This window comes from Trifolium pratense, linkage group LG5 (assembly GCF_020283565.1).
Source record: "Trifolium pratense cultivar HEN17-A07 linkage group LG5, ARS_RC_1.1, whole genome shotgun sequence".
Lineage (NCBI taxonomy): Eukaryota > Viridiplantae > Streptophyta > Magnoliopsida > Fabales > Fabaceae > Trifolium > Trifolium pratense.
The window spans coordinates 47,894,086-47,918,491 of record NC_060063.1 but is presented as its reverse complement, the minus strand read 5'-3'; the positions used below and the strand labels follow the sequence as shown (position 1 = coordinate 47,918,491).

The 24,406-nt window shown below is 33.2% G+C and overlaps 3 protein-coding genes, 1 non-coding gene and 1 pseudogene across 5 annotated transcripts; 2 read left to right on the top strand and 3 right to left on the bottom strand.

Moving 5' to 3' along the window:
• The first annotated feature begins 1,268 nt into the window (after nucleotides 1-1,268).
• LOC123883584 (vesicle-associated protein 2-1-like) lies at nucleotides 1,269-4,959 on the top strand. Of its 2 annotated transcripts, none has more exons than XM_045932431.1 (8): nucleotides 1,269-1,464; nucleotides 1,600-1,717; nucleotides 2,478-2,548; nucleotides 2,671-2,752; nucleotides 3,322-3,437; nucleotides 3,527-3,655; nucleotides 4,117-4,191; nucleotides 4,683-4,959. In XM_045932431.1, the coding sequence occupies exons 2-8, from the start codon at nucleotides 1,654-1,656 to the stop codon at nucleotides 4,818-4,820; spliced, it is 675 nt and encodes a 224-aa protein (XP_045788387.1). In that variant the 5' UTR covers nucleotides 1,269-1,464; nucleotides 1,600-1,653; the 3' UTR covers nucleotides 4,821-4,959. The 2 variants fall into 2 exon arrangements, with proteins under 2 accessions (XP_045788387.1, XP_045788388.1); XM_045932432.1 differs by having other exon boundaries at nucleotides 1,273-1,464; nucleotides 4,686-4,959.
• Nucleotides 4,960-7,820: 2,861 nt separating this feature from the next.
• LOC123883582 (probable inositol transporter 2) lies at nucleotides 7,821-12,710 on the top strand. Its single transcript, XM_045932429.1, has 6 exons — nucleotides 7,821-8,065; nucleotides 9,136-9,206; nucleotides 10,511-10,846; nucleotides 10,956-11,063; nucleotides 11,244-11,840; nucleotides 12,161-12,710. Exons 1-6 carry the CDS (start codon nucleotides 7,933-7,935, stop codon nucleotides 12,635-12,637), a joined length of 1,722 nt encoding a protein of 573 aa, XP_045788385.1. The 5' UTR covers nucleotides 7,821-7,932; the 3' UTR covers nucleotides 12,638-12,710.
• Nucleotides 12,711-16,788: 4,078 nt separating this feature from the next.
• Nucleotides 16,789-19,244, bottom strand: LOC123883581 (F-box/LRR-repeat protein 3-like). Its single transcript, XM_045932428.1, has 2 exons — nucleotides 17,520-19,244; nucleotides 16,789-17,070 (listed from the first exon to the last, which is right to left on the bottom strand). Exon 1 carries the CDS (start codon nucleotides 18,990-18,992, stop codon nucleotides 17,523-17,525), a length of 1,470 nt encoding a protein of 489 aa, XP_045788384.1. The 5' UTR covers nucleotides 18,993-19,244; the 3' UTR covers nucleotides 16,789-17,070; nucleotides 17,520-17,522.
• Nucleotides 19,245-22,157: 2,913 nt separating this feature from the next.
• On the bottom strand, nucleotides 22,158-24,397 carry LOC123886819 (annotated as a pseudogene).
• TRNAE-CUC lies at nucleotides 23,993-24,065 on the bottom strand. The gene has a single exon. It is a non-coding gene; the product is annotated as a tRNA-Glu (tRNA).
• Nucleotides 24,398-24,406: the final 9 nt, after the last annotated feature.

Below are 24,406 nucleotides of genomic sequence, written 5' to 3'. Positions count from 1 at the left end.
CCTGGCAGAAAACAAATCGACTTATGTGGCTGAGATGTTTATGCAGGGTTGAGAGGCTGGAGGGGAGGCGTGGGTATGGCGGCGTCAGTTGAGGGCGTGGAGGAAGAGATGCTGGGAAAGTGTTAGTCTTTACTACTTACCCTCTCTTTGCAGAATCATGTTTCAGATAGGTGGCAGTGGCAGTCTGACTTAGACGATGTTTATACTGTTCGTGGTGCATATCAGCTTTTGACGACACGAGATGCAATTACTTTGAATGCTACGTCAGGCCTCATTTGGCACTGACAGGTTCCTTTGAAGGTTTCCATATGTGTCTGGCGACTCTTGCGGGACAGGTTACCTACCAAAGCAAACCTGTTACTTGAGGGATTTTATCTGCGGCGGCCCATCATTGTGTTTCTAGTTACAGAGAGGTTGAGTCGCCTCAACACTTGTTCCTTTCTTGCAGCACTTTCGGTGCCCTTTGGTCTCTTCTCGGCTCCTGGACCAACAACATTTCCCACCCCCAAATCAACAACAGCAACCCATGAACGTCATCAGATTGCTTCGTAGTTAATTTTAAACTAAAATAATGTCAAAATCATTTTTGTTGTGGAATGGTTTCACATTAGATGTACTTAATAATGCCAAAACCATTTTTACTGTGGAATGGTTTTGTGTGTTATTTATGCATGGTGCATAAGAAATTTGCTTATGCACCATAACCGCTCCCGGAAAGAGTTGAGAAAATAAGGGGAGTGGATCTCCATCCTAGCCTCAACCGTTATTCTTAAAAATATAAATAGGAGACTAAAAATTAACAAATGATTCATTCACCGTTCATTATGACAGAAGCATGACACTAATATAAGTTTTATGTAAGAGGAGAAGCATAATCAAAAATTGCTTTTTTTTTTTTGGTAAGGAATCAAAAATTGTTTTCATCAAAATTTAATTTAAATTTTATCAAATAATTTATTTTAAAAGAGCTTATTAGTAATTACTTGAATTCGATTTACTACTAATTTTTTTTTACTTTTTTTGGTTGACAGACGAAATGGTAAAATCATTGAAAACTCACACACAAAATAAAATAACACGGATTTGAATCTCGATAAATACGGCTAACGCTATTTCTGTCGGTTGAGGTATAATTTATGAAACACCAGAAAATTAAAAAAGTGCAGATTTCACTGAGGTATCATACTCACTTTTGAAGCGGACGCCAATTTCAGTCCTATGGACACGTGTAGTGTTTCTCCCTCTTTTATTTCTTTCTCTCTCTCTCTCATGATGATTCTGTCATACATTCCCATGACATCACAGCGAGCGAACACAACTTACCATCACCACCGAACTACTCGTCTTTTTGTCTTTGTCTTTCCGCCATAACCAGAAACACAACATAACATAAACAAACCATTGCAACTCACTTTCCTCTCAGACTCAGACAGACTAACATATGTTTTTACCGCGATCTCAAAGGTTACAACTTTCTTAATTATATATATTTTATTATTATTATTTTTTGTAGCATTATTATTAATTAATTAATTAATTAATATCAGTTCATTTCTCTTTCACTTACTAACAATTTTTTATTTTTTGTTTTTCACGCAGTTTTTTTATTGATATTGTTGCGGTTGTGATTCTAGAAACTTCGATCCCTTCGCCATGACTACTGCTTCTATTGGAAATTCATTCATCACCATCAATCCTCCTGAGCTCCGTTTCCAATGTATGTAATCTTATCTTATTTGATAATCCAGTTCAATCGTATTAACTGCAACACTTTTTTCTATGATCACTGTGGTTTCTTGTCAATCCAATTTCGTGAAATTAATCACAGTTTACAAATTTCTCCATATATTGTTAATTATTCATGCCATGATATACTTGCATACATAATTTGGCTTCAAATCAAATGGAACAGTAACAATGATGATTTTTTAATAATTAGATAGTGACAACTGAGTAATTAATCACCGCTGTTTAATAGTCACTTATTTCCGTGGGGCATACAAAGTGGGTTCTCCCCTCTTAACAATTTTTTTTTGAGTCCTGATCGAACCTCTAACCATCTATTTAAGAGGTCCAAGACCCTTACCACTGGGACCAAAGTCAGGATCGAACCTCTGACATCTATTTAAGAGGTCCAAGACCCTTACCAATAGGACCAATTCCTTATTGGTCGGTAGAAATTGGACTAGTAAAACTATTGTTGATAAAAATATATGCCTTCTCTTTGATTAGTTTGAAGGTTTATTTTTTTACCACTTGAGAATTGGTTTAGTTTTCTGTAGTTATTAGTTGCATCACTTGTTCTTAACTGTGAATTTTGTTTAGATATATAACATGTTTTGTGAAGTTTGAAAGCAATGCTTATAAAACTTTGTTAGTGTCTGTAAACTGTGTGTAGCGGTAATCCTAATTCATTTCCATTATGTTTTCCTTATTAGTCTTGTGAGTTCTTATACTGCTAATGTTCATGTTACCAGTTGAGCTAGAGCAGCAAACATTTTGCGATCTTAAAGTTTCGAATAAGACAGAATACTTTGTTGCTTTCAAGGTATTCTTTTAAATCTCCTTACAGCGATCGACGGACAATTGTTTACGGAAATGCTTTTCTGCTTGTTATTTAGTGGATGGCTGCATATTGATTCCACTGTTATGATATTTTGCTTTTGCTAGGTGAAGACCACTTCACCGAAGAAATACTTTGTACGACCTAACACTGGTGTTATTCATCCATGGGACTCATGCATCATCAGAGGTGATTCTTGTCACTATTACAGAAACAATTCTAAGTCATGTTCCTTTTCTTATTTATTTGGGAAAAACAATATTTTTTTAAAACTTGCATTAAGATCTTTGATAATATGAATTTTGTTGTTGGAATACTGAAGTAGGCTCACCAAACGGTCTGCGCTGCACGCCTTTTAGAGATATTACTTAGAACAAAGTACTAGATATCCATCGACTATCGATTAAGCAGTAATTTGAAGATACTGTTTTATATTTTACATGAATAGATCTGTATTAGCCTTAAGACCTATTTGGTTTTTGACAAAATATGTTATGCGTTCATTTTTTTAATTACAAAAATGTTATTTAGGAAATAAAAGTGAAAACAAGGTGATATTTTAAAATCTACGAAGAATGTTAGCTTAACCAATTAAAGATCACAAAATGGAGTTTTGTTTTCCACATCGCAAGGACTATGAAAAATATAATACTAAGTTGCAAACCAACCATATGTATTATCTGCTTGTTTGTGATCTTAGGGCTATGACAATAATGTAGTATTAGCATATATCATATTCTCCAGTTTTTGTGATGCAGTCACCCTCCAAGCACAACAAGAATATCCTCCTAACATGCAATGCAAAGATAAGTTTCTCATACAAACTACAACACTGGATTCAAACACTGATGTTGATGATCTTCCACCAGATACTGTACGAGAGCCAATAACCTTGTTTTACAGGGTCATATCTACAAATTTGAAAAGAAAAAATGATCAAAATCATGTTATTTTTGCTTGCAGTTTAATAAGGATAGTGGAAAGTTAACAGAAGAATTGAAACTAAGAGTTGTATATGTCTCTCCTAACTCACCTCAAGGAAGCACTAGCGATGATACAAAGTACTCCGCACAAAAACTTGATACTTATTCGGTGAGTTCTTATGGTTCTCCCATTTACCCTCCCCTTAGGGTAATCAGTTTCCAGTTTTATTTTTATGCTTCCTCACAAATTTGGTTTAGATGGGATTATTTGCTAAGGATTCAAATGAAAATTTTCTGTTCATTTGATTGGCCATAGGTTATATGCTGATTGAGGTGTATGACTTCTGGTGCGACACCAGTCTTCATAATATTTATGCTGCCCTGGCAGCTCGCCGATAAATTATATTCGCAAACTGTAAAATATGAATCGATAGTTTAGTTGCTTGATGACCCCTGTTGCTGATTGTGAGTAGTTATCTCTATACATTACTTAGTATTACATAATATAGTGTTTTGCTTCACTATGAACCATTTCCTTCATTGTAGCATTTAATAGCCGTTGGTTAAAATTCTTTACAAATCCATTACTTAATTTAGATTGAACTTAATTAAATCATCTTTTTTTTGAAGAGTCAAACCTTGCAACAATTGAAGGAGGAAAGAGATGCTGCAGCCAGAGAAACGCGGCAACTGCAACAGGAACTGGTAATTATGCTACATCTTGTCCCTTATTATACTATGATCGTATGATTTGTGTTAAGATTTGATTTGGAGTTTAACTTCCTAAGTATAGAATGACTAAACTTGTAGTTGATTGAAAAAAATTCTAAAATTTTGAGCCACCGCCTCATAGCAAAATTCCAACAGTTAGAAGGCAAAAATTAGATGACTTATAGACAATACAGGTCAATGTGAATTATGACCTATTTCCTGTATCAAGATAGGAATAATGTTATTTATGCTAGTACTTTTATTCTATTGTGAGTAATGTTAACTCAATTTTCACACCTAGAAACGTAAAGTTGGACGGTTCGAACGATGGCTGTGAGGTTTTTTTACTATTTCCTGAGGGACTTTTAGCTAATGAAGAGCATAGTTTAATGTTAATTATTTATTTCTTTTGTTATACTGGTGTTTGAGAACTATGGCTAAAATAGCACTATAATCCAAATCCATGTGTTTTCTTTCTGGATAAGCAGGACATGCTGAAAAGGCGAAGAAATCGTAGAAGTGATCCGGGTCTCTCCTTCACCTTTGCCATGTTTGTTGGCCTTATTGGAATCTTGTTTGGTTTTCTTTTGAAACTTTCATTGTCTTTACCACCTACACAATGATTTCATACCGTTCAGAACCTTTGCATGCCGATCTTTTGGTGTTATTTATTTATTACTGTAAAGTTTTTTTTACATTTTTTATTATATTAATCATTTTGGAATCCTAATATGAAATTTTACTATACTATTCTCTTATTAATTACGGATAAATATCACCGTGAAATGGATAATAGCAAAATCAAACAAATGGACTGTTCTATAGAAACTTATGGGGGAAAATCCGTCTATTACTTTGTTTTTACTCCACTGTGACTTCATGGTAAAATAGCAACTGTGACTTCATGGTAATATAAACAATTGTCATTATTACTAGTTACTCCCTCTGTCCCAAAATATAAGGGAAAATTGGTCAAAGAAAGTTAATGTATCTGGTTATAAATTTGTACTAAATACATCAACTTTGATCGACCGATTTTCCCTTATATTTTGGGACGGATGGAGTATGAAATTGTTTGTTTGTTTTTTTTTTTTTTTTTATTGAGAGCATAAAATAATTAATTTTACATTTTATTATTGTATAAATGTAACATAAGCATAAGCATAAACTAAGAACAAAATCAGAAAATGAAAGAAAATAACTTTTCTTGATTTGCAGAGAAGTGTACACAATGCAAAGCTTGAATGATTTTTACAAAGGAAGTGAGACCTTTATATAGCCATAGGGTACATAAATTCATAGCATTTCAATAGATAAGAGTTACAATCCAATAAATGGGAAATAAGAAGGGAAATAGAAGGCCAAAAGTTGACGTATGCTAACAGTAGAGGCTGTCACGGCTGTGACATAGGCTACAGAGCGTGCTCCTTGCTTCTGCAAGGCCTGGCACGAACGTGACCAAATTTGCACGGCCGTGACAGGCTCCCAGGTGCAGAACTTTTTTGCCTCTAATGTTCATCTTCACCCACACATTAGCCATAATCTTCATCCCAAAGCTTTTGTTTTGCCTCTAGTACTTTTTTTTCTTCATCCAACTCCATTAAAAATTGCTTACGCAACTATTTAATACAAAGGTGAGAAATCCAGAAAGTGTTAATGACATCAAATATGATCACTTACACTTATTTTCTTATTTTTCTTCTTTTCAAATTCAAATCCAATTTAAAAGATAAATTTGTTACCAACAACATTATAAATTAACTTATCAATTACCATAGTTGGAAATTAAGAATATGTATAATAAATATATGAACCCACCCAAATTCGAGAGAAGTGAACTTAAACATCTCATCACAGTCATGTAAAAGATAATTTTAAAATGATAACGACATCGTCTCGCGCATTTAGGCTCTGTTTGAGAAGCACAATAAACTAGCTTATAGCTTATGTCTTATAGCTTATAAGTTAAAAGACCTGTTTGATAACATACTTTTTATTTGTATACTCTTTTCTATTTTTATGTTGATTTTTTTTTTTTGGAGGGAATTGTATAATGGTTGGCCTGTGCTGTGCCATCGAACTACAGTTAGGGATTCCTCCAATGACTAATGAAACCCATAAGAAGAAAAAAGAGATCTGGTTGGACCTAAAGACTGTACCAGCACATGTTCTTTATTAATGTTCTTATTCACAAACAAAACAACCATTGGGAGACTCTGATTTCTTAAGCATTGGATTTAATGTGTTTGTGACTTAAGCATCGTTTCGTAATGCACAATAGCCGCTTGACTAGTTCAATCTCATTACGTAGTTACTAGTATTCCCCCTCATTCATTTTTTTTTTGTTTACAATGAGTTGGAGATCGAACTCAGGATCTACACATACTACCCAAATCCTTCACCACTAGACTAAACCTAATGATTTCCCCTCATTCGTTTATCCACAGATTTTTATATTGGTCATCTTATTAAGTCCAGTCGAACTAACACAAGTTCGGCTCGACTTATTCCTAGTCCTATTTATGATATATTAGCATATTGGTGATATTGATGTGTTCTCAAAGTCACCAATCCCGTACCTAGGACAAACATGAAAGAAAAAAAAAATTATGAACAAATGACTTTTCCAAAACTCGGTGATTGTGAACACAACTTGATATCAATTAAGAAAACTTGAATTTTATGGGTAAGATGACCGACCAACCAACACTTTCATAAAACTCAAAATGGAAATTTTGTTTGTGATTTCTCACTAAACCACTAAATCCTAATTTACCCATATTAGTTAATGAATGGATTTCACAAATAGATCGAGAAGTAGGAAGGGGAAATTTGGATTTTTAAAGATAAAGTATCCTAATTTAAGTTGTAAAAATGAATAAAATATAATGACAAATCATTTTTAGAAAATGTGGAAGAGGAAACCACTTTAATTATTAATTAAAGTGTTCTTAAAATCATTTTTTAGAATTAATCATGAGTTGATTTGACGGTGAACAGAGTGAGATTTGGTATGAAAGACCACAGTTTGATCCTCCACAATTGCGATTGAGAGATTATGAAACCACTTGATGCCATAAATAACTATAAATCAGATTAGCCAGTCCAGTAGACTGGATACTGATAATGAAAAAGGAAAAAAAACCATATTTTAGGAATTTGAATCATTCTTATAATAATAAATTAATATTGATTAATCAAAACATTAACTTGATTTGATCTAATGAGAAAAATAATTTATTCATATAATAAATTAATATTGATTAATTCATAAAAAAATATTAATATTGATTAAGAAAAACCTAAACGAAAATAATTTTAATGGTTAATTTTTTTATTTGATAGGTTTGAGTTTGATCTAGTGATAGTGATGAGAGAATGGTTAATGAAAATTATTTTTTGTCAAATAAAAAAACTTTTAATACTAAAAGTCCAAACCAGTCAACCATATCATAAAATGAAAGTAACTGTGACGAGATATTAGTTGACTGATGGAAAAATGAACCAGTAATTGGGGGAGTAAATTTAATGTTAATAATATTAGAAAGGAAATAAATAAATGTCCAAAATGGTCATCTTCACTTTTCTCCATCTATAAATATAGCCAAATTTCTCCAAAACACAACAACACTCTAAACAAAACAAAACAACACAAACCAAATAAAACAAAACTGGGTTGAGTAGTAGTAGTAGTTTGAGTTGTTCTTAGAAAGAGAGAAAAACAAAGACATAACCATGGAAGGAGGTGTACCAGAAGCAGATATGTCTGCTTTTAGAGAGTGTTTGTCTTTATCCTGGAAAAATCCATATGTTCTTCGTCTCGCTTTTTCAGCCGGAATTGGTGGCCTTCTCTTCGGTTATGATACTGGTAATTACTAATTACTTTTTCTCTGCTTTTTCATTCTATGTTTCTTCATAACTCTTCTCTTATGATCTTAATGCATCATTTCATGTTTTACTTACTGAAAATGATTTTATTGACTGCAAATAGTTTTATTGAATTCTTGTTTTTGGCTTTTTTAAAACTAACTAAAAAATTGAATATTTTCATGTTATCAAATTTTTTTATCATAATGCATGCAAATGTGATTTAAAGTTGAGTCAAAGGTTAAAGAATTGAATATTTACGAGATCTGAATAGAAACAAATATTTAGACAAGTCATTAGGTTTCATCTCGTGTTGAGTGAGATTTAGTCATATGTATGACGTCTCAAATTATAGTCTTTTTTTTGTCAAACATTGATGTTTTTTTCGATTTTCTTCAAAACAAAAATTCATGTTTTTTTATAGAAAAAAACTATGTTTTAATGATTTTCTATAGTTTATTCTAGCATTATTTAATCTCAATTACTACCTGTTTTTATAAGAAATAATAATTTTTTTAGATTAGTTGAATAACTGATGTATATGATCTATATTATAGTTCACATACATCAATTATTTAATGAATTATTATTATTCCTCCGGTCCTTTTTATAATAAAAATTAAAAAAAATTGATTTTTTTTTTATAAAAAACTTTGACCAATTTCAAATGTTTTAAATGTTTAATTTTTAAAATGTTTCTCATAAAAAACAGGAGAAAATATTATATTTATTTATTTTTTGACTAATTTTTTTTTTGGTTACATATTTTTTGACTAAATTAAAGGAAATATACAAATAATATCAAACAATGCTAGACTAATCTATAGGGATTTACATGGTGTCTCATTATTATTATTATTATTATTTTTGGTGTCTCATTATTATACTCCGCACATAAATGCTATTATTACTCTCTTTTTTTTTACACTATTATTACTCTTTTTTTGAAACAATAAATGCTATTATTACTCTTTGATTGGATTATTATTATATTTTATTCTTCTATAACTAAAAAAAATATTAAGAAAAAGAGGAAAATATTGAGGTTGATAATCGGTGGGGTATGTGCAGGAGTTATATCCGGAGCTCTTTTGTATATTAGAGATGACTTTAAATCAGTAGATAGAAAGACATGGCTTCAGGTAAATGCTTAACTCTCTTTAGAATTGTGATCATAGATAAATCAAGAGTAGACGCGCACACAATTGTATGCACGCACCATGCACACATGATGAGTTTAGGTTTATTTTAAATTTTAGTTTAATAACTATTTTATTTTATTAATAAATAAAATAATTATCTTGAATCTTGGATATACTATATATTATATAATATGGAAATAAAAGGAAATAAAAGACAAAATTAATAGAGATAAACTAATTCAAAAAGTGTTTCTTCTTCATAGAACAATAGTTAAAATTAGTGAAAAATATAGATCTGGTGTAATATGACAGCAATGAAATTATGTCACTTTAGTCTAAAAATAAAAATTGTTTTTTAAGTGAAAATTTTACATGGGAAACAAGTGTTTGCTTCTTTTTTAAACATCTATATTTGTCTCTCAAAGAATGAATTTTTATATTTTATTTTATAATTGTCAAAAGTAATGAAAAAGATGCACCGGGAAGCACATGCTTATGGAACAAATGTTCAATTGGGCCAACAAAACTGGTGCCCAACAAATCAGTTCAAGACTGAACAAACACCAACTAACAATGAAAAGTTGAAAACCACATATCCTATCTATTATATTATATTTGTAAAAGGACTTATTTATAAGTTTCTTTGATTGAAATTGAAACACATTAAACATGTATCGGTAAATAACTTTTTTGTGTCACATATAGAAATGTTTATTCAATTAATTATAATCTAAATTTATTTAAATTACCTTATTACATTTAATATTTTTTGCTGGTCTTACTACATTTAATTAAAACATTTAAAAGGATAAAATAAAAATTACGTATATCCTCTTTTAAAATGAAAAATAATTTAAAATATACTAAATATTGGAAAAACAAAAAAGAAATTTTCTAAATCTGCTACAAATGAAAAAGAAGCAATTTATTTCCTGAAAAAGGTAGTAACGTAACAATTTTTGGATGGTAGTGCAATGTAACAATTTCATAGCATATGATTTGATAAAATTTGTGAAAACATGATCTAATGCTGATGAAAAAATGCACTCTGCTTCACAATCATGAATGTCACCCGCGTATGAGTTTAGGTTTATTTTAAACTTTAGTTTAATAATTATTTAATTTATTAATTTTAACACACGCACACACGATTGTATGCACGCACATGAACACACACTAAGTGGAAAAAAATTGATGCCCTAAAATTGTGGAGCCCTGTGCGCCGTGGAAGGGAACGTTCATAGCATATGATTAGATAAAATTTGTGAAAACATGATCTAATGCTGATGGAAAAAATGTAACAGGAAGCCATTGTGAGTACAGCAATAGCTGGGGCAATTATTGGTGCTGCAGTTGGCGGATGGATCAACGATCGATTTGGACGAAAAGTATCGATCATTGTAGCCGATACCCTCTTTTTTATAGGGTCAGTTATCATGGCTGCTGCTAATGGTCCAGCTGTTCTTATTGTTGGTAGAGTGTTTGTCGGTCTTGGCGTTGGTATGGCTTCTATGGCGTCGCCTTTATACATCTCGGAGGCTTCACCAACTAGAGTTAGAGGTGCTCTTGTTAGTCTCAACAGTTTTCTCATTACTGGTGGACAATTCCTTTCCTATCTCATCAACTTGGCCTTTACCAAGGTAACAAACTAACTATGCCGCACGCATGTCTCTCTTGTTACTTACTTAACTCCGTTCTTTTTAAAGTGTCGTTTTTATGATATGCTCTAAAATAATTTGACCATGGCAGGCACCAGGGACTTGGAGGTGGATGTTAGGAGTTGCAGCTTTACCTGCTTTGATACAAATTGTACTCATGTTGTCACTCCCTGAATCGCCTCGTTGGTTGTACCGCAAGGTTAGTTTATCATCGTTAATCACACATTTTACGCAATCACATAATCCATACCACCAGATCGATCAAGATCAAACGATCCACATTCTAACCTAGGTTAATCTGAAGCAAAATAAAGTCGGAATGTGCATTATTATTATTCTTATTTTGTTTTTCATGTTATCTTTGTCAATAATGTAACAGGGAAAGGAAGACGAAGCAAAAGTTATTCTGAAAAAGATATACGAGACTGAAGACTATGACAACGAAATTCAGCAGTTAAAAGAATCAGTTGAAATGGAACTAAAGGATACAGAAAAAATCAGCATGATGCAGCTTATAAAAACAACATCTGTTAGAAGAGGTTTATATGCTGGTGTAGGACTTGCATTTTTCCAACAATTCGTCGGTATCAACACCGTCATGTACTACAGTCCTTCCATAGTTCAGTTGGCAGGTTTTGCATCAAACAGAACAGCACTTCTTCTGTCATTAATCACTTCTGGCCTTAATGCATTGGGTTCGATATTAAGCATATATTTCATTGATAAGACTGGTAGGAAAAAACTTGCATTGATAAGTTTGACCGGTGTTGTGCTCTCTTTGGCGCTTTTAACCGTTACTTTTCGTCAGACTGAGATTCATTCACCTATGGTTAGTCCCTTTGAAAGCAAGCAATTTAGTAATAACACATGCCCGGAGTTCCATACGGCAGCTCTCAATAATCAGAAATGGAATTGTATGAGGTGTATTCAAGCTACGAATAAACCTTCTTGTGGATTTTGTGCCGTTCATAACAAGGTAACTCACATTTCTATTTCTATTCTATTTGCTTATAGTCTGTAATCATATAGTCCTCGTCAGCATAACTAAGTCAAATGATTCAAGGGCTACTGATAACCTGATTACGTGAATATGAACTACTAGTATAAACAAATATAGTAATTAACTCGAGTTCAATTCCTACTTCCTAGTGAGAACAATTTTTGGTCAGGTATTATTAACCTAGTGGCCGAACTCTGGATTACCGGGGCTCTTTTCCCCTGGCAATCAAAGGGCTAATGCCAAAAAAAGTAGTAATTAACAAATATTAACAACATTGTTAAATTTGAAATTTGCAGGTCCAACCAGGGGCATGTGTAATCAACGATGATTATACAAAAAAACAATGTGGCAATGAAAATAGAGCATGGTATACAAAGGGGTGTCCAAGTAATTTTGGTTGGATTGCACTTGTTGGTCTAGGACTCTACATCATTTTCTTCTCACCTGGAATGGGAACAGTTCCATGGGTTGTTAATTCTGAAATCTATCCACTAAGATATAGAGGAATCTGTGGTGGAATAGCTTCTACAATAGTTTGGGTTTCAAATCTTGTTGTTTCACAATCTTTTCTATCTTTGACTGAAGTAATTGGCCCATCTTGGACTTTCATGATCTTTGGAGTTATTTCTATTGCTGCAATTATCTTTGTTATTGTTTTTGTGCCCGAAACTAAAGGTGTTCCGATCGAAGAAGTCGAGGATATGCTGGAAAAGAGATTTGTTCAGATTAAGTTTTGGAAGAAGAGAGATTATGATCAATATCAGAAGCATTGATTATGAATAATTATTGAGACTATTTTATGTTTAGTTTCTTAGTTTTTTAAGTAGTATTGTGGTTTTTCTTTTGCATATGGATTATGGATTATGGATTATTATTGTGTGATAGCATTTTAGTTCAAATTAGTTGGCTCGAAAGGCAAACGAGCAACAAGCTGCGTTGCTAACCTTTTTTGGATAACAAAACTAATCCTTTTGAATACTATATCTTGAGACCTAGAATGCACCACATTATGCATGACATAATAATATAATAACTATTAAATAATTTTTATTTGGCTATTGTGTTGGATTTTTTTATAAATATTTCATTTCTTTGCTTTATTATAATTACAATTACAATAGATGAGGTATTCTGTTCGATCTGTGACTTGTATATAATTTTGAGTTTAACTAGTATAACTTATCTGTGCTATTGGGTTAATGTTCAATAAAAATATTATTTTTTAAATATTTATAGTTTTATTTGTTAAATTTAAATTATTTTGAAATTTAATTTTTTGTAGGTTAATAGTAGTTTTATAGAGCAAAATTAATAAACTTTGTAAATTTTATGGATACTTAAATGTGAAAATAGTACATGTACACTTGTAAATTAATTTTACACTATAATTTAATGACTACCAAATCACATATACATTCTACTTTAATTGTATGATGACATAGATAATTTATTCATATTGGATGTTACTACAAAATTAATTTACACTAATAAAACATATATATAATGTGCGTCATATATGTGTCACTTACAAGTCTGAGTAGAATCATGTGTCTGACAACTTTGGAGAGAGTTGTTAAAAAGAAAGAGGTGAACCAAAGGAAAGATATATTGTAGGAGCTTTCGTATGCTATGAATGGTTGCATCAAATTATCAATGGTTGCAATGCAAGTTATGCAACATAACTTGCCACCATGCTTCCATAAAGTTTATGGATTGTACAAGTTGTAGGTATTCCATAAAGTGATTGGTAAGATTTAGATCTTTATTTGAATTTTTATTTTCTTTTGAAAGGAGATTTTTATTTGAACTTTCAACCGTTCTATATTTGCATATTTTTTCAACTTCGATGAAAGTCTTATTTTTATTTTTAGCTCTAGTGACATATTGAATGGAAATTATAATTTTTGCTAACAACATTGTAAATTTTGATTAATATAAGAATCAAAGGGTTCAACGTGTGATGATATATGGCAGATATACGTAGCCTTCTCATTACCTAAAACAAATAATAAATCCAAATCATCCCTTTTAAATTACTCTTAATCAGGGTTGTTCCCGACAATTTGAGAGTCCCGTGCAGGTTATAATTTTGGTGTCCCGTTTTTTTTTTATAAGCCGTATAATTATAGATATATAATATGAAATAAAAGTTACAGATATATTAATATCGAAAAGTTCACATCAAATAGATTCAATTGTTAGAATTTAATAACTTTTTATTCTTCAAATAGATTTCACTATTAAAATCATAAGAGCCTAAGTTTATTTTAAAATTGAGTTATAATAATTATATAATTTATTTATTTTAACACACACGAAAGCACACACGCACGCACACGAGAGTGCACGCACATTAAACTCTTTCACCAGCATAAATCACCACCATTAAACTCTTTACTATCATAGATCCGGCCGGGTCAAAGCGGTTTATGTCAGTTTGGTTAGTGAACCAGTTATGCATATGGACCAACCCGGACTGAGCACTGGTTTCCGGCTGGTTTCGTATCTTATTAGTGAATTGAATACTTGAAATTCAACTGATCCGGGGTTTTCCTCTTTTTTTTTTTTTTTTTTTTGAAATAACAGGTATAAATGAATTTTTTATCATAAAATGATTTTGTCTCCCCCTCCTTTTTTTTTTTTTGTAGATATTTTTATTCATGAGTAATAGTAATAGTAATAACACTCATTTTGAATTTAGTATATAATGCAATCCAGAATTTTTTTCACAAACTAAAACTTATAAATATGAAACCAAGTTTGATACAAAAGAAACAACGACTATTCACAAAATCATCACCAATTAGTGCAGAAAATTCACTTGACTTACAGCCAAAATACAGAAAATTTCCAGCATGCATAGTCTAACACGTTCAATATCTTTTAAAGCTCAACACTCAAAACTAAAAATCAGGAATTTAAATAGACTACTCCCTAACTTACATATAAACACATGACTCAATAAAAACAAATTAAATTTAAAATAGAGAACAACCTGAAACCACTATGCATCGTCGCTTCATTAAAGTTTGATCTGTCGGCAATTTATTATGTGTGTTACGCCAAACCACAAACGAATTAGATGGTGGAATCATCTTATAGCAAAGAACTAGTGTCCAGTCAAGCAGTTCATATGGTTCTTGCAAAAATTGAAACGCTTGTCTCGCCGTCAAGTTACCATCTTTGGAGGCCTGGCAAACCAATTTATCTACAAGAGGTTGTTTAGGGAGCACAACCTTTGTAATTCTATCCACTAAATTAGGATCTTTTTTCCTCAATACAACTAGGAATATGACAACTACCATTATGTATTAACGAAGAAACTTTAGCATCAAGAAAGCAAGCTGCTTGTGGCGGAATTTCTAATGCTTCCACCAAGAGAAAGCCTAGCCAATTGTCTTGCCAATAAGAAATATACTCACCCGCACTAATCAACCACCTAGTGTTTTTATGAAACGTGCCAATATGAGGTTTTAAACTGTGCCAAATATACGTTCTCAAATAGGAACTAACCGGCATATTTTCCTTCAAAAATTGATCTCTACACATACAAGCCCATTGCTCTTGACTAGAAGAGAATTTCCAGGACAACTGAAGAAGAAGAGATTCATTCATGTGTGAAAGAGAATGAGTGTCCAGCCATCTGGCATCATAAGGCTTACACACTTTAAGCCACGCCACCGTGCAAATTTTCTTGACATGAATATTGCCACTCCACATAAAATCACGGATCCAAGCTTCTAATTTCTTCACTAGGTTTTTAGGCCATAAATTTAAGTGGAATGAGTAAATTAGCATATCATAGATAATAGATTTTATAAATTGAACACAACCTATGACTGATAACAGCCTAAAATAAAAGTCAATTTGACTTTTATTTTGTCCGCAACAGCCTGAAAGTGAATTGTCTTAGGTTTGCTCACAAAGATAGCCCTGAGTGAAACCAAGAAAAGACGAAATGGCCAACGCCCGAGAAGGAGATACAGAGCCAGCATAAAATTTACTCTTCATCTTATTAATAACCTGACCAGAGGAGTCACCATAATGCTCAAAGATTTGTAACAAATAATGATGTTCTGATTATTTTAACCATGCAAATCACCACACAAAAAAAATACACAAATTAACCAGGCAAATGATGTCTGATTTCTACCATATTTTACATGAACATTACCAACATACATTAACATATTTTAATTTAGATTTACTCCCCTCAAATTTATCTAGAAAAGTAATGTCAAATAATGTTTCAGGCCAGAATTTTCGAGCAACATCCTATTTGCACTATATGCAATCCAGAATTATTTTTTTCATATAGAAAAACTTATTATAATGCAATGATTTTTTATACACAAGGTGTTAACACAGCCACATAATTTTAAATTCACTTAATTTTTGGGTTAAATGTAGACTATTTCTGGCATGCATTGTCCTTAACAAATACTATAAACTGAATGCAAGTGATTCCATGTCAAATAGTTCCCAGTAAATTGTCCTTAACAAACATACTACTATTAAAGTCATACATAAACAAAATTTAGAAGTCATACATAAACAGAAGTTTAGCATTAATCTGTTTTAACAAAACTTTAAATGGAATATTATTTTTTAAATAGAATCAGATATTTATTTTAAAAAAATTAGTATTGGAGTTCTGTTTCAAAAGTCCAAATGATGACTCCCACTAAAATTCAGTCCCAGCAACCGTCACAATCCAGCTAGTCATTTAAACACTAAACAGTTTCATGGAAACACTGAGAAATCAGATTGTGGTTAGTGAGATTCATTATAAACATTAGTCGTAAAAATCAAACTTCGGATGTAATGAATGCATCCCACATTGTATTGAGAATGTGAATTTTTCTAAACCAGATTATGCCAAAAGATGTGTTTCATCGAGTTAGTGAATGTATCAGACATTAGCTTTGCATTCATACAAACTTGGCACTCACAAATTAAGAAATGAAAAATACTAATAGTACTAATTGATAGCAACAGAAAAATAAAAAACACTGAAAAAGGTTTTACAGAAAAATAAATAGCCAAATGAAACTCCAAAAAAGCATTAGATGCCAACAAACACTGATTTAGCTACATCCACATCTGCAAGCTTCCCCTAACGTAGCACGACTCAGTTGAAAACCAAACCAAAGTTGCATTAGCATCTTTAATTCCTTTCAAATGTCCTCAAATGGATTCTGAATCCCTGCCGTCATGTTAAAGAAGTAAAAATTTCAATTCAGTTCACAAAACAAATGATGAAACACCTAAAAATGAGTCTAACAAACTAGATTTTGACGAGTCTATAATATGAACATGACTGCACCAACTTAAATAATTCAATTTGTAGCATAATATCAACCATATCATCCATAGAAGATATTCACAGATTGCAAGTTGAATCAAAATAGAAATTGTTATCGGTCGAATTCCAACCAACAAAGAAGATCATATCGACATATATCTACATAATCTGGTGGTGGTCAATTATTTAATTCAGTTCGGCCAATGATGTCTTTGATTTCAAATCACATGTGTGTCCACAATATATAACACAATTACATAGGCAATTATCATGTACAGATGAGCAAATACACATTTGTAAGTTTATTTTTAAAAAAGGAAATTTCTAAATGAAGTAAATATAAATCTTACATTTCAGAGTTTAAGGTTTGTAAGAGCAGTTTCAACAAGGCATCGTCGACGCAAGAAGAGTTTCATCTCTGTGTCACTAAAACAATAATCGGGCTGTGGAGCAACTATTCTTCTCAATGATGGCCTTGATAATACCATCGAGGCAATAACATTAGCATGTACTTTCTGACAACCATTTAAATTGATCTCTCTCAGTTGTGTGCAGTTTTCTACCACATAATTTAATCCTTCCTCTGTGACATGGCAACAATGTTCCAGTAACAGTTTCAAAAGTCCACGACAACTCTTTGAGATGACGTAGAGTGCTTCATCATCAACTTCTGTATGTGACAAGTTCAACACCTCCAGGTTGGGAACATCGAAGTTCATCACACGCAACTTCATTCTTGAAGCCTTGGCTAAGTTCAACTGTCTAATCTCAGTACAATTCGTTAAAACTTGGCAAATATCATCTTCATATAGGTCAGGGCAAGCACTAAAATCAAGCAGCTGCAAATTGGGGAAAATGGAAGCAAATAGTAGTCCTACTATGCCTCTATTACTTAACTTATAGGAAGTAAAAGCGAGAGAAGTTAATTGAGGGCATGCAATAGAATTTTTTGCAGCATACAATAAAAAATAACTGGAACCGGAAAAGGAAAAAGACCTCAAAGTTGGTCTCTCAGAGAGAGCAGAAGTAATACCGTTGTTAGTTAAGTGCTTACAACCAATTATGATAGCTTCTTCAAGAAACTTCCAGTTCTTGAACAAGTAACAAAGGCATTGATCGTTGATGTAGTAATGATTAGTTAGATCAACCTTTCGGAGTTTGAGAAGTGATGATGAAAGAGCCTTTACTCCTTCAATGAGTAATGAGTCATGTGACCTTCCGTGGTAATCAAGGTTAAGGTTAAGGTTAAGGTTAAGTTGTTCGAGCAAAGGAAAACATTCCGCGATGAGCAAGAGATAAGTGGACGAAAGAGATCGAAGGTGGGAAAATGTGAGTGAGGTCAAAGTTGTAATATTTTGGGAGACAAGTCGTAAACCTTCTGTGGGAAATTCGATTCTGAAATGAGTAAGTTTAAAGTTGAGATGGAGTGATTTGAGAGTGAAAAATGGTAAACGAGAGATTTTGCAGAGAGTGTTGTTGAGGTTGTTTCCGGTGAGATGAAGAGAGTTGAGATTGGAGAATCTACGAATGAGGCGAGAAAGGAAATTGGACGGACGGATGAAATCATTGATGTTGACGGTTGGTTTGCAATTGATGATAGTGACAGACGGTTTAAAATTGGTACGGACATTGAGTGAGAATAAAAGATTATTGGTGATAGAGAGAAACTGTTTCGAGACGGCTGAGAGTGAGTGGATGTGGTGGTTGTTGTTATCGTCGACGTTGCCGTAGTCGTTGTTGATGAGGAATTTGAAAATAGTTTCCCAACACTCATTAGGTAAAGAATAATCTACTGCTGCAACTTCAAGCATTCTTGTCGCCATAGTCGCTGTTGATTTTGTGAAGGAAGATAAGCGGAGATTTGATCTTAGGGTTTTGATCTGTGAGGGTTTTGATTTGAGTGAGGGGTTTGCCGCGTGAAGTTAGGGAGGGAGGGAGGAAGAGATTTGATCTATTCTCAAGGTTTGCTTATTTATTGGGGGTTTTGCCTTTTATTTTTGGGTTGCAGGAAATGGGTCGAATTTGGATAAAACTAAAACCCAAACCACATATATACTCCAAATAGATTTATTTTTGCTGCTGTACCGGTTACTCATGCGTTCTACGTTTTTTCTTATTTTTCATTCTGCTACTTAAGTAGCGGACGTTATAAAGTTATGGTGTTTTTGGGATCTCCGCTACCTAAATAGCGGATGAGGTATTTTGGTAATTTTGTAGGATGCGCGAGAAAATTAATAGAGTGGCTGAGGGTATTTTGGTAATTTCGTAGAGTGACAAAAGTAAATCTCACTTCAAATTGAGTGAAAGAAAATGATGACCCATTTTAACATTGGATCAGATTGGATAATTCCATTGAGTTGGGTAGTCAATGAGTTATCAATTTGTTTTTTTTCTTGGGACAAATCAATTTGTTTGTTGATATTAAATGACTAAATGACGAATGATTATATTTTTTATAAAATTTGTCGACAAAAAATATATCCTTTTATAAAAATAATTAAACCTTTTTATTTTCTTAAAAAATAGTGTAATCTAATTGCACTTTTTTTTAGCAAAATAAAATGATAACCATCATTTTTTTTTCATAAAAACAACATATTTTTACTATTTTTAAATAATGATATTTTATTAGCATCATTGTTTTTAAATGATGAAAGGAAGTCGAAAAGTGGCGCCCAATTGATAGTAAGAATGGATTGAACATGTATATTATTCTCAGGGTACATGGTTTGATTCCCACAGAAGGCAAAAACATCACTAGAGAGGAGGTGGAGAAGATCGTGAAGTGGCAGTGTCAGGACCGCCTAAGATGGGGCCTGAGTTGTTACGATAACCATCTTAACTAACATTTTTCATGACCAGTAGTTTGTAACGTAATATCAAGATTCAAGATAACTTACCTGAATTATAGAGCTTATGTTTTTAACTAATACAACCTTTGCCAAATTAGTCAAGGGTCCATTGGTCATAACTGTAATCTTAGACCCTTGTTTCAGTGTTTATCTCTAGGTGCTCCAAACTTCACAGAGTTTTCTACCGTGTACCTGACTTATGTAAAAAAGTTATTTTGTGTGCATAATAGAGTGGTATACAATCCATAAAATTCTACTGATAGGCGGTACATCATGTACAAAAATTTTCAAAACTCCTACAAACAATGACAAACATTGTCTTCTAGAAATAAAAGTTCACGGTCCTCCTCATTCTCATAGATGAGACAATGACTTGATTGGTGTCAGTTTAACAAAAATAGGGGAAAACGAATATGTGTGCCTCAAAACTCAACTCATTTATTTTTCCTTTTATTCATCGAACCCAAATTAACCAAGTCACCGTCTCATCCATATTGACGAAGAGAACCGGGAGCTTTTACTTCCCGAAAGCATCATTGATCATCGTTAGAGTTTAAATGAGATTGATCTACTTGATAACACCTATCAAGATAGTCCATAACAAATCTCACCTACAATTCCAATAGTATTCACGTGGTAATACTCTTAATTCATTCTGTTATAGTTTTTAGATAAACAGTACCATTATTTCTTTCATAGAAATATCAGTTTTCATTTCCCACAAAAACATAATGGTTTCAATAATGTCCTATGAATCATAATGTAGATGAAACTAACTAGAAAGTACCTTCTAGGGCTTCGAGGCAAATCACGAGCAAGTCCAAAGAGAGTGTCAGAGTCAAGAAACCCACCATTGCCGTGAGGAATGGCTTTAACATACTTGCAGTCACCAACAAGCGGGAAACTTGGGTTTGATTGGTTCATTGCAAAAAAATCACCAATACCAACTTTGATATCATCACGACCCATCATGTGCAGTAAGTCATAGATTATATCTATTGTTGCTGCATTTGCCCACCCTGTTGGGCTTGCAATGATTGCCTAAACAAACAAAAGTAGAAAGAACCAACACCAAAAGTATTATGTGAGTCTATGTCCCAACACCCTCTATGAAGTTTTTTCATTTGGCACACTTTCGATGTAGTATAATAGGCCTAATTCAAAGAAATATAAGCATGAAAAATCAAAATACCTTAGGTTGATCACTTCAACAGGAACTTTAAGGAGGTAAAATAGAGCAAGAAAATCCCCTGCACTCATGTCTCAATCTTTTGCCTATATATAGGGATTTTATGTACGAAATCACGGTCACAAAATCATTACCTTTGTTATTTACCCATGCTAACGACAGAAACAAGTATCAAAGGCCCAATGTATGATTCTGTGTGTCATTTACCTTTGTTATTCTAATCGAATGCAATTTATCTTTCAAAGTTCTTTTAAATTTCATTGCAGTTTACTTCTACTTTTCTGCAAATTTACTTTTCAAAAGCCCTTTAGGTGCAAACACTTTTAAATTCTACTTCGACTTCATCAAAGCAATTGTCTTTATACTTGAAGTTTACAATCAAACTCATAAGGAATGATGAACATTCATATTTTTCTGGAAAACTGTGCACAAAAATGCTCCAGGATTTCTAAGTTGATCCTTCAAGTAATTAAATTTAAACTAGCGTTTGTTTACCAAAAACAACGGTAAACAAATTGGCACGCCCAGTGGGACCCTTTTATGCGTTATTTTCTTTCAGAAATTTGTTATTCCTTGTAATTTATTTCAAAAATCTGTGTTGGTGTTCTATAAATATAAGTTATTTTGAAAGTGTATGCGATTAAGAAGTGGTAGAATCCTTCTAGAAATGGTGAGACCACCCCCTAACAATGTTTTCACATCCAATAATCAGAATAACCCATCAAATGCTAGTGCTAATTACTTTTAGAGTTAATTTACAGCACCATTGACAACTAACTCAACAGGAGATTTAATTAGATGCTAGAGCAATGAAATTTGCGGTGTTCCTTTTGTGAATAACTGATACCAAATCGACTTTAAGGTGAAGAGCGTGACAGCATTTCTCTTGTAATAAAAACATATACCCTTAAATATAATACCATTGTGTAAGCTGCACGCCGTTGAGCTTACCAGTAATCACTGCAGGAGCAGAACCCATCTTTGAAATGATGAAACCTCGTGGTATCTCTAACAATGTTCTTTTCCTTCTATAGCTGAGATGTACTTGATTGCAGAGTGGCAATCTCCACAAACCCTCAAATTTTTAAACACCCGGATTGGAACCCCAAATGGTAAATTCAAAAGTCCAAATGCAATTGCCAGTTTCTCACTATGGCCATAAAAGAGGCTTTTCTTTCAACTCCTCTCCTACATCATGCAATGCAAATTCAAGATCTGACACATAGCCTGTCACTTGACCTAAACTCATGTACAACATTGCTTATTTCAATTCAACTATATCCAGGGGACTTCACAACGTTATTTTCTTTCATTAATCTTCAGATCCTAGTAACATGTTCCCATTTGTTTTGTGCCGCATAAACATTAGCCAATTGAACACATCCAGTTGCACTAGTTGCATCAAGCTCAAGCAGATTCTTGGCAGCAGACTCAGCCAAGTGCAAGTTTTTATGGATCCTACAAGCACCCAGAAGTGTACCATATATAGCAGGATGTGGCTTAAAAGGCATACTTTTTAACATATCTACAGCATCAGATCAACCATACATGCATAGTGCTCTGGTCTAGTTTTAATACTAAAATCCTTAACTATTGAGTTAAAATATTGGATCCCATGATTTACCAATCCCGCATGGTTACAGGCTAATAATACAGCAACAAAAGTAATCCAGTCTGGCTTTATATCTCCATTTTCATCTCATCAAACAAACGAAGAGCCTTTTTGCCAGTCCATGTTGAGCATAACCAGAAATCATTGCATTCCACGTTACAACATGACATCTTTCTGCGGAATCTGAACAAATAGCTCCCATGAATCCTTAAGATCCCCACACTTGGAATACATGCTAATCAATAAAGTTACTGCAGTTGTATCCCTACTCAATTGAGATTTACAAACTAATTGATGAACTTGTTTACCGAACTGCAAAGCTGGTAAATCACTACAACCCAACAACACACTAGTCAAGCTCAATTATTAGGTTTAACCCCCGTTTACAACATTGTCTTGAAAAGCTTTAATCCATCCTCTGCCCTACCATTATCAACATACCAAACAATCATAGCATTCCATGTCACCAAAGTCTTCAAACACAATTCCATAAACAATCTTTCCACCAATTCAACCTTCCTAAACTTAATGTACCCAGTAATTATGGCAGTCTATGTAAACGCACTCCTCATAGGTGCAGCATAAAAACACTCCACGGCAACATCATATCCCCGCAAGCCACATATCCAGACACCATCGCACTCCACGTGACACAGTTTTTCTCCGGCATTGCTGCAAACAACCTCATCCATCAACCCCACCTGAGCATAACCCGAAATCATATAGTATCCCACTATACTGTATCCTTGACGGGCATACGATCAAAGAAACCACTAGCATTATGGATACCAAAATGGTGCCAATGACATGCCAACATGACGTTATATGAAACAGTATTTGGTTCAGGAATTTTCTAAAACAGTTGATGAGCATGTTCGAAACTCCCGTGTTTCTTTGCAAATGCATGGAGGATAGAGTTCCAGGTAATAGTGGATTTCAATGTCATGTTATTCAACACACGGAGAGCAGAATCAACATCACCGGATCGAACGAGTAACTGGCTATTAGTTTTGTTGGAACCAATGACATTGTTATGCTCTTGGTGGGTTTGGGTGAGTGTTTAATGCAACAAAACATGTATTAAGAATGAATAATCACAGAGATTCTGATCCTTAGACCTTAGTTAAGAATGAATAATCACAGAGACTCAATGTATAAAAAAAAAAAAAATTCCGTTGCCGGGACTTGAACCCGGGTCTTTCGGGTGAGAGCCGAATATCCTGACCAACTAGACTACAACGGATCGATGTAATTTTATTCGCTTAGTAGCTTTATAATGTATATTATAACAACCACATAAATGTATCCTTTAAAAAAAAAACCACATATGTAAGAGGTAATTTTAATTTTTAACATATGTATGTTAAAATTATCCTTAAGTTGGTTATTATCATAACTCACCACATAAAATATTGTATTAACTAGTCCCCGTGAACTTAGCTCAGTTGGTAGGGACATCACATAAATTATGCAATAGCTAAAGTTCGAACCCCGGACACTCGCAAGAAAATCCCCTGCACTCATGTCCATGTCAAACACAACAGGTTTCCCTAAGAAATAATTGAAAGAGCTCATTTTGGTGAT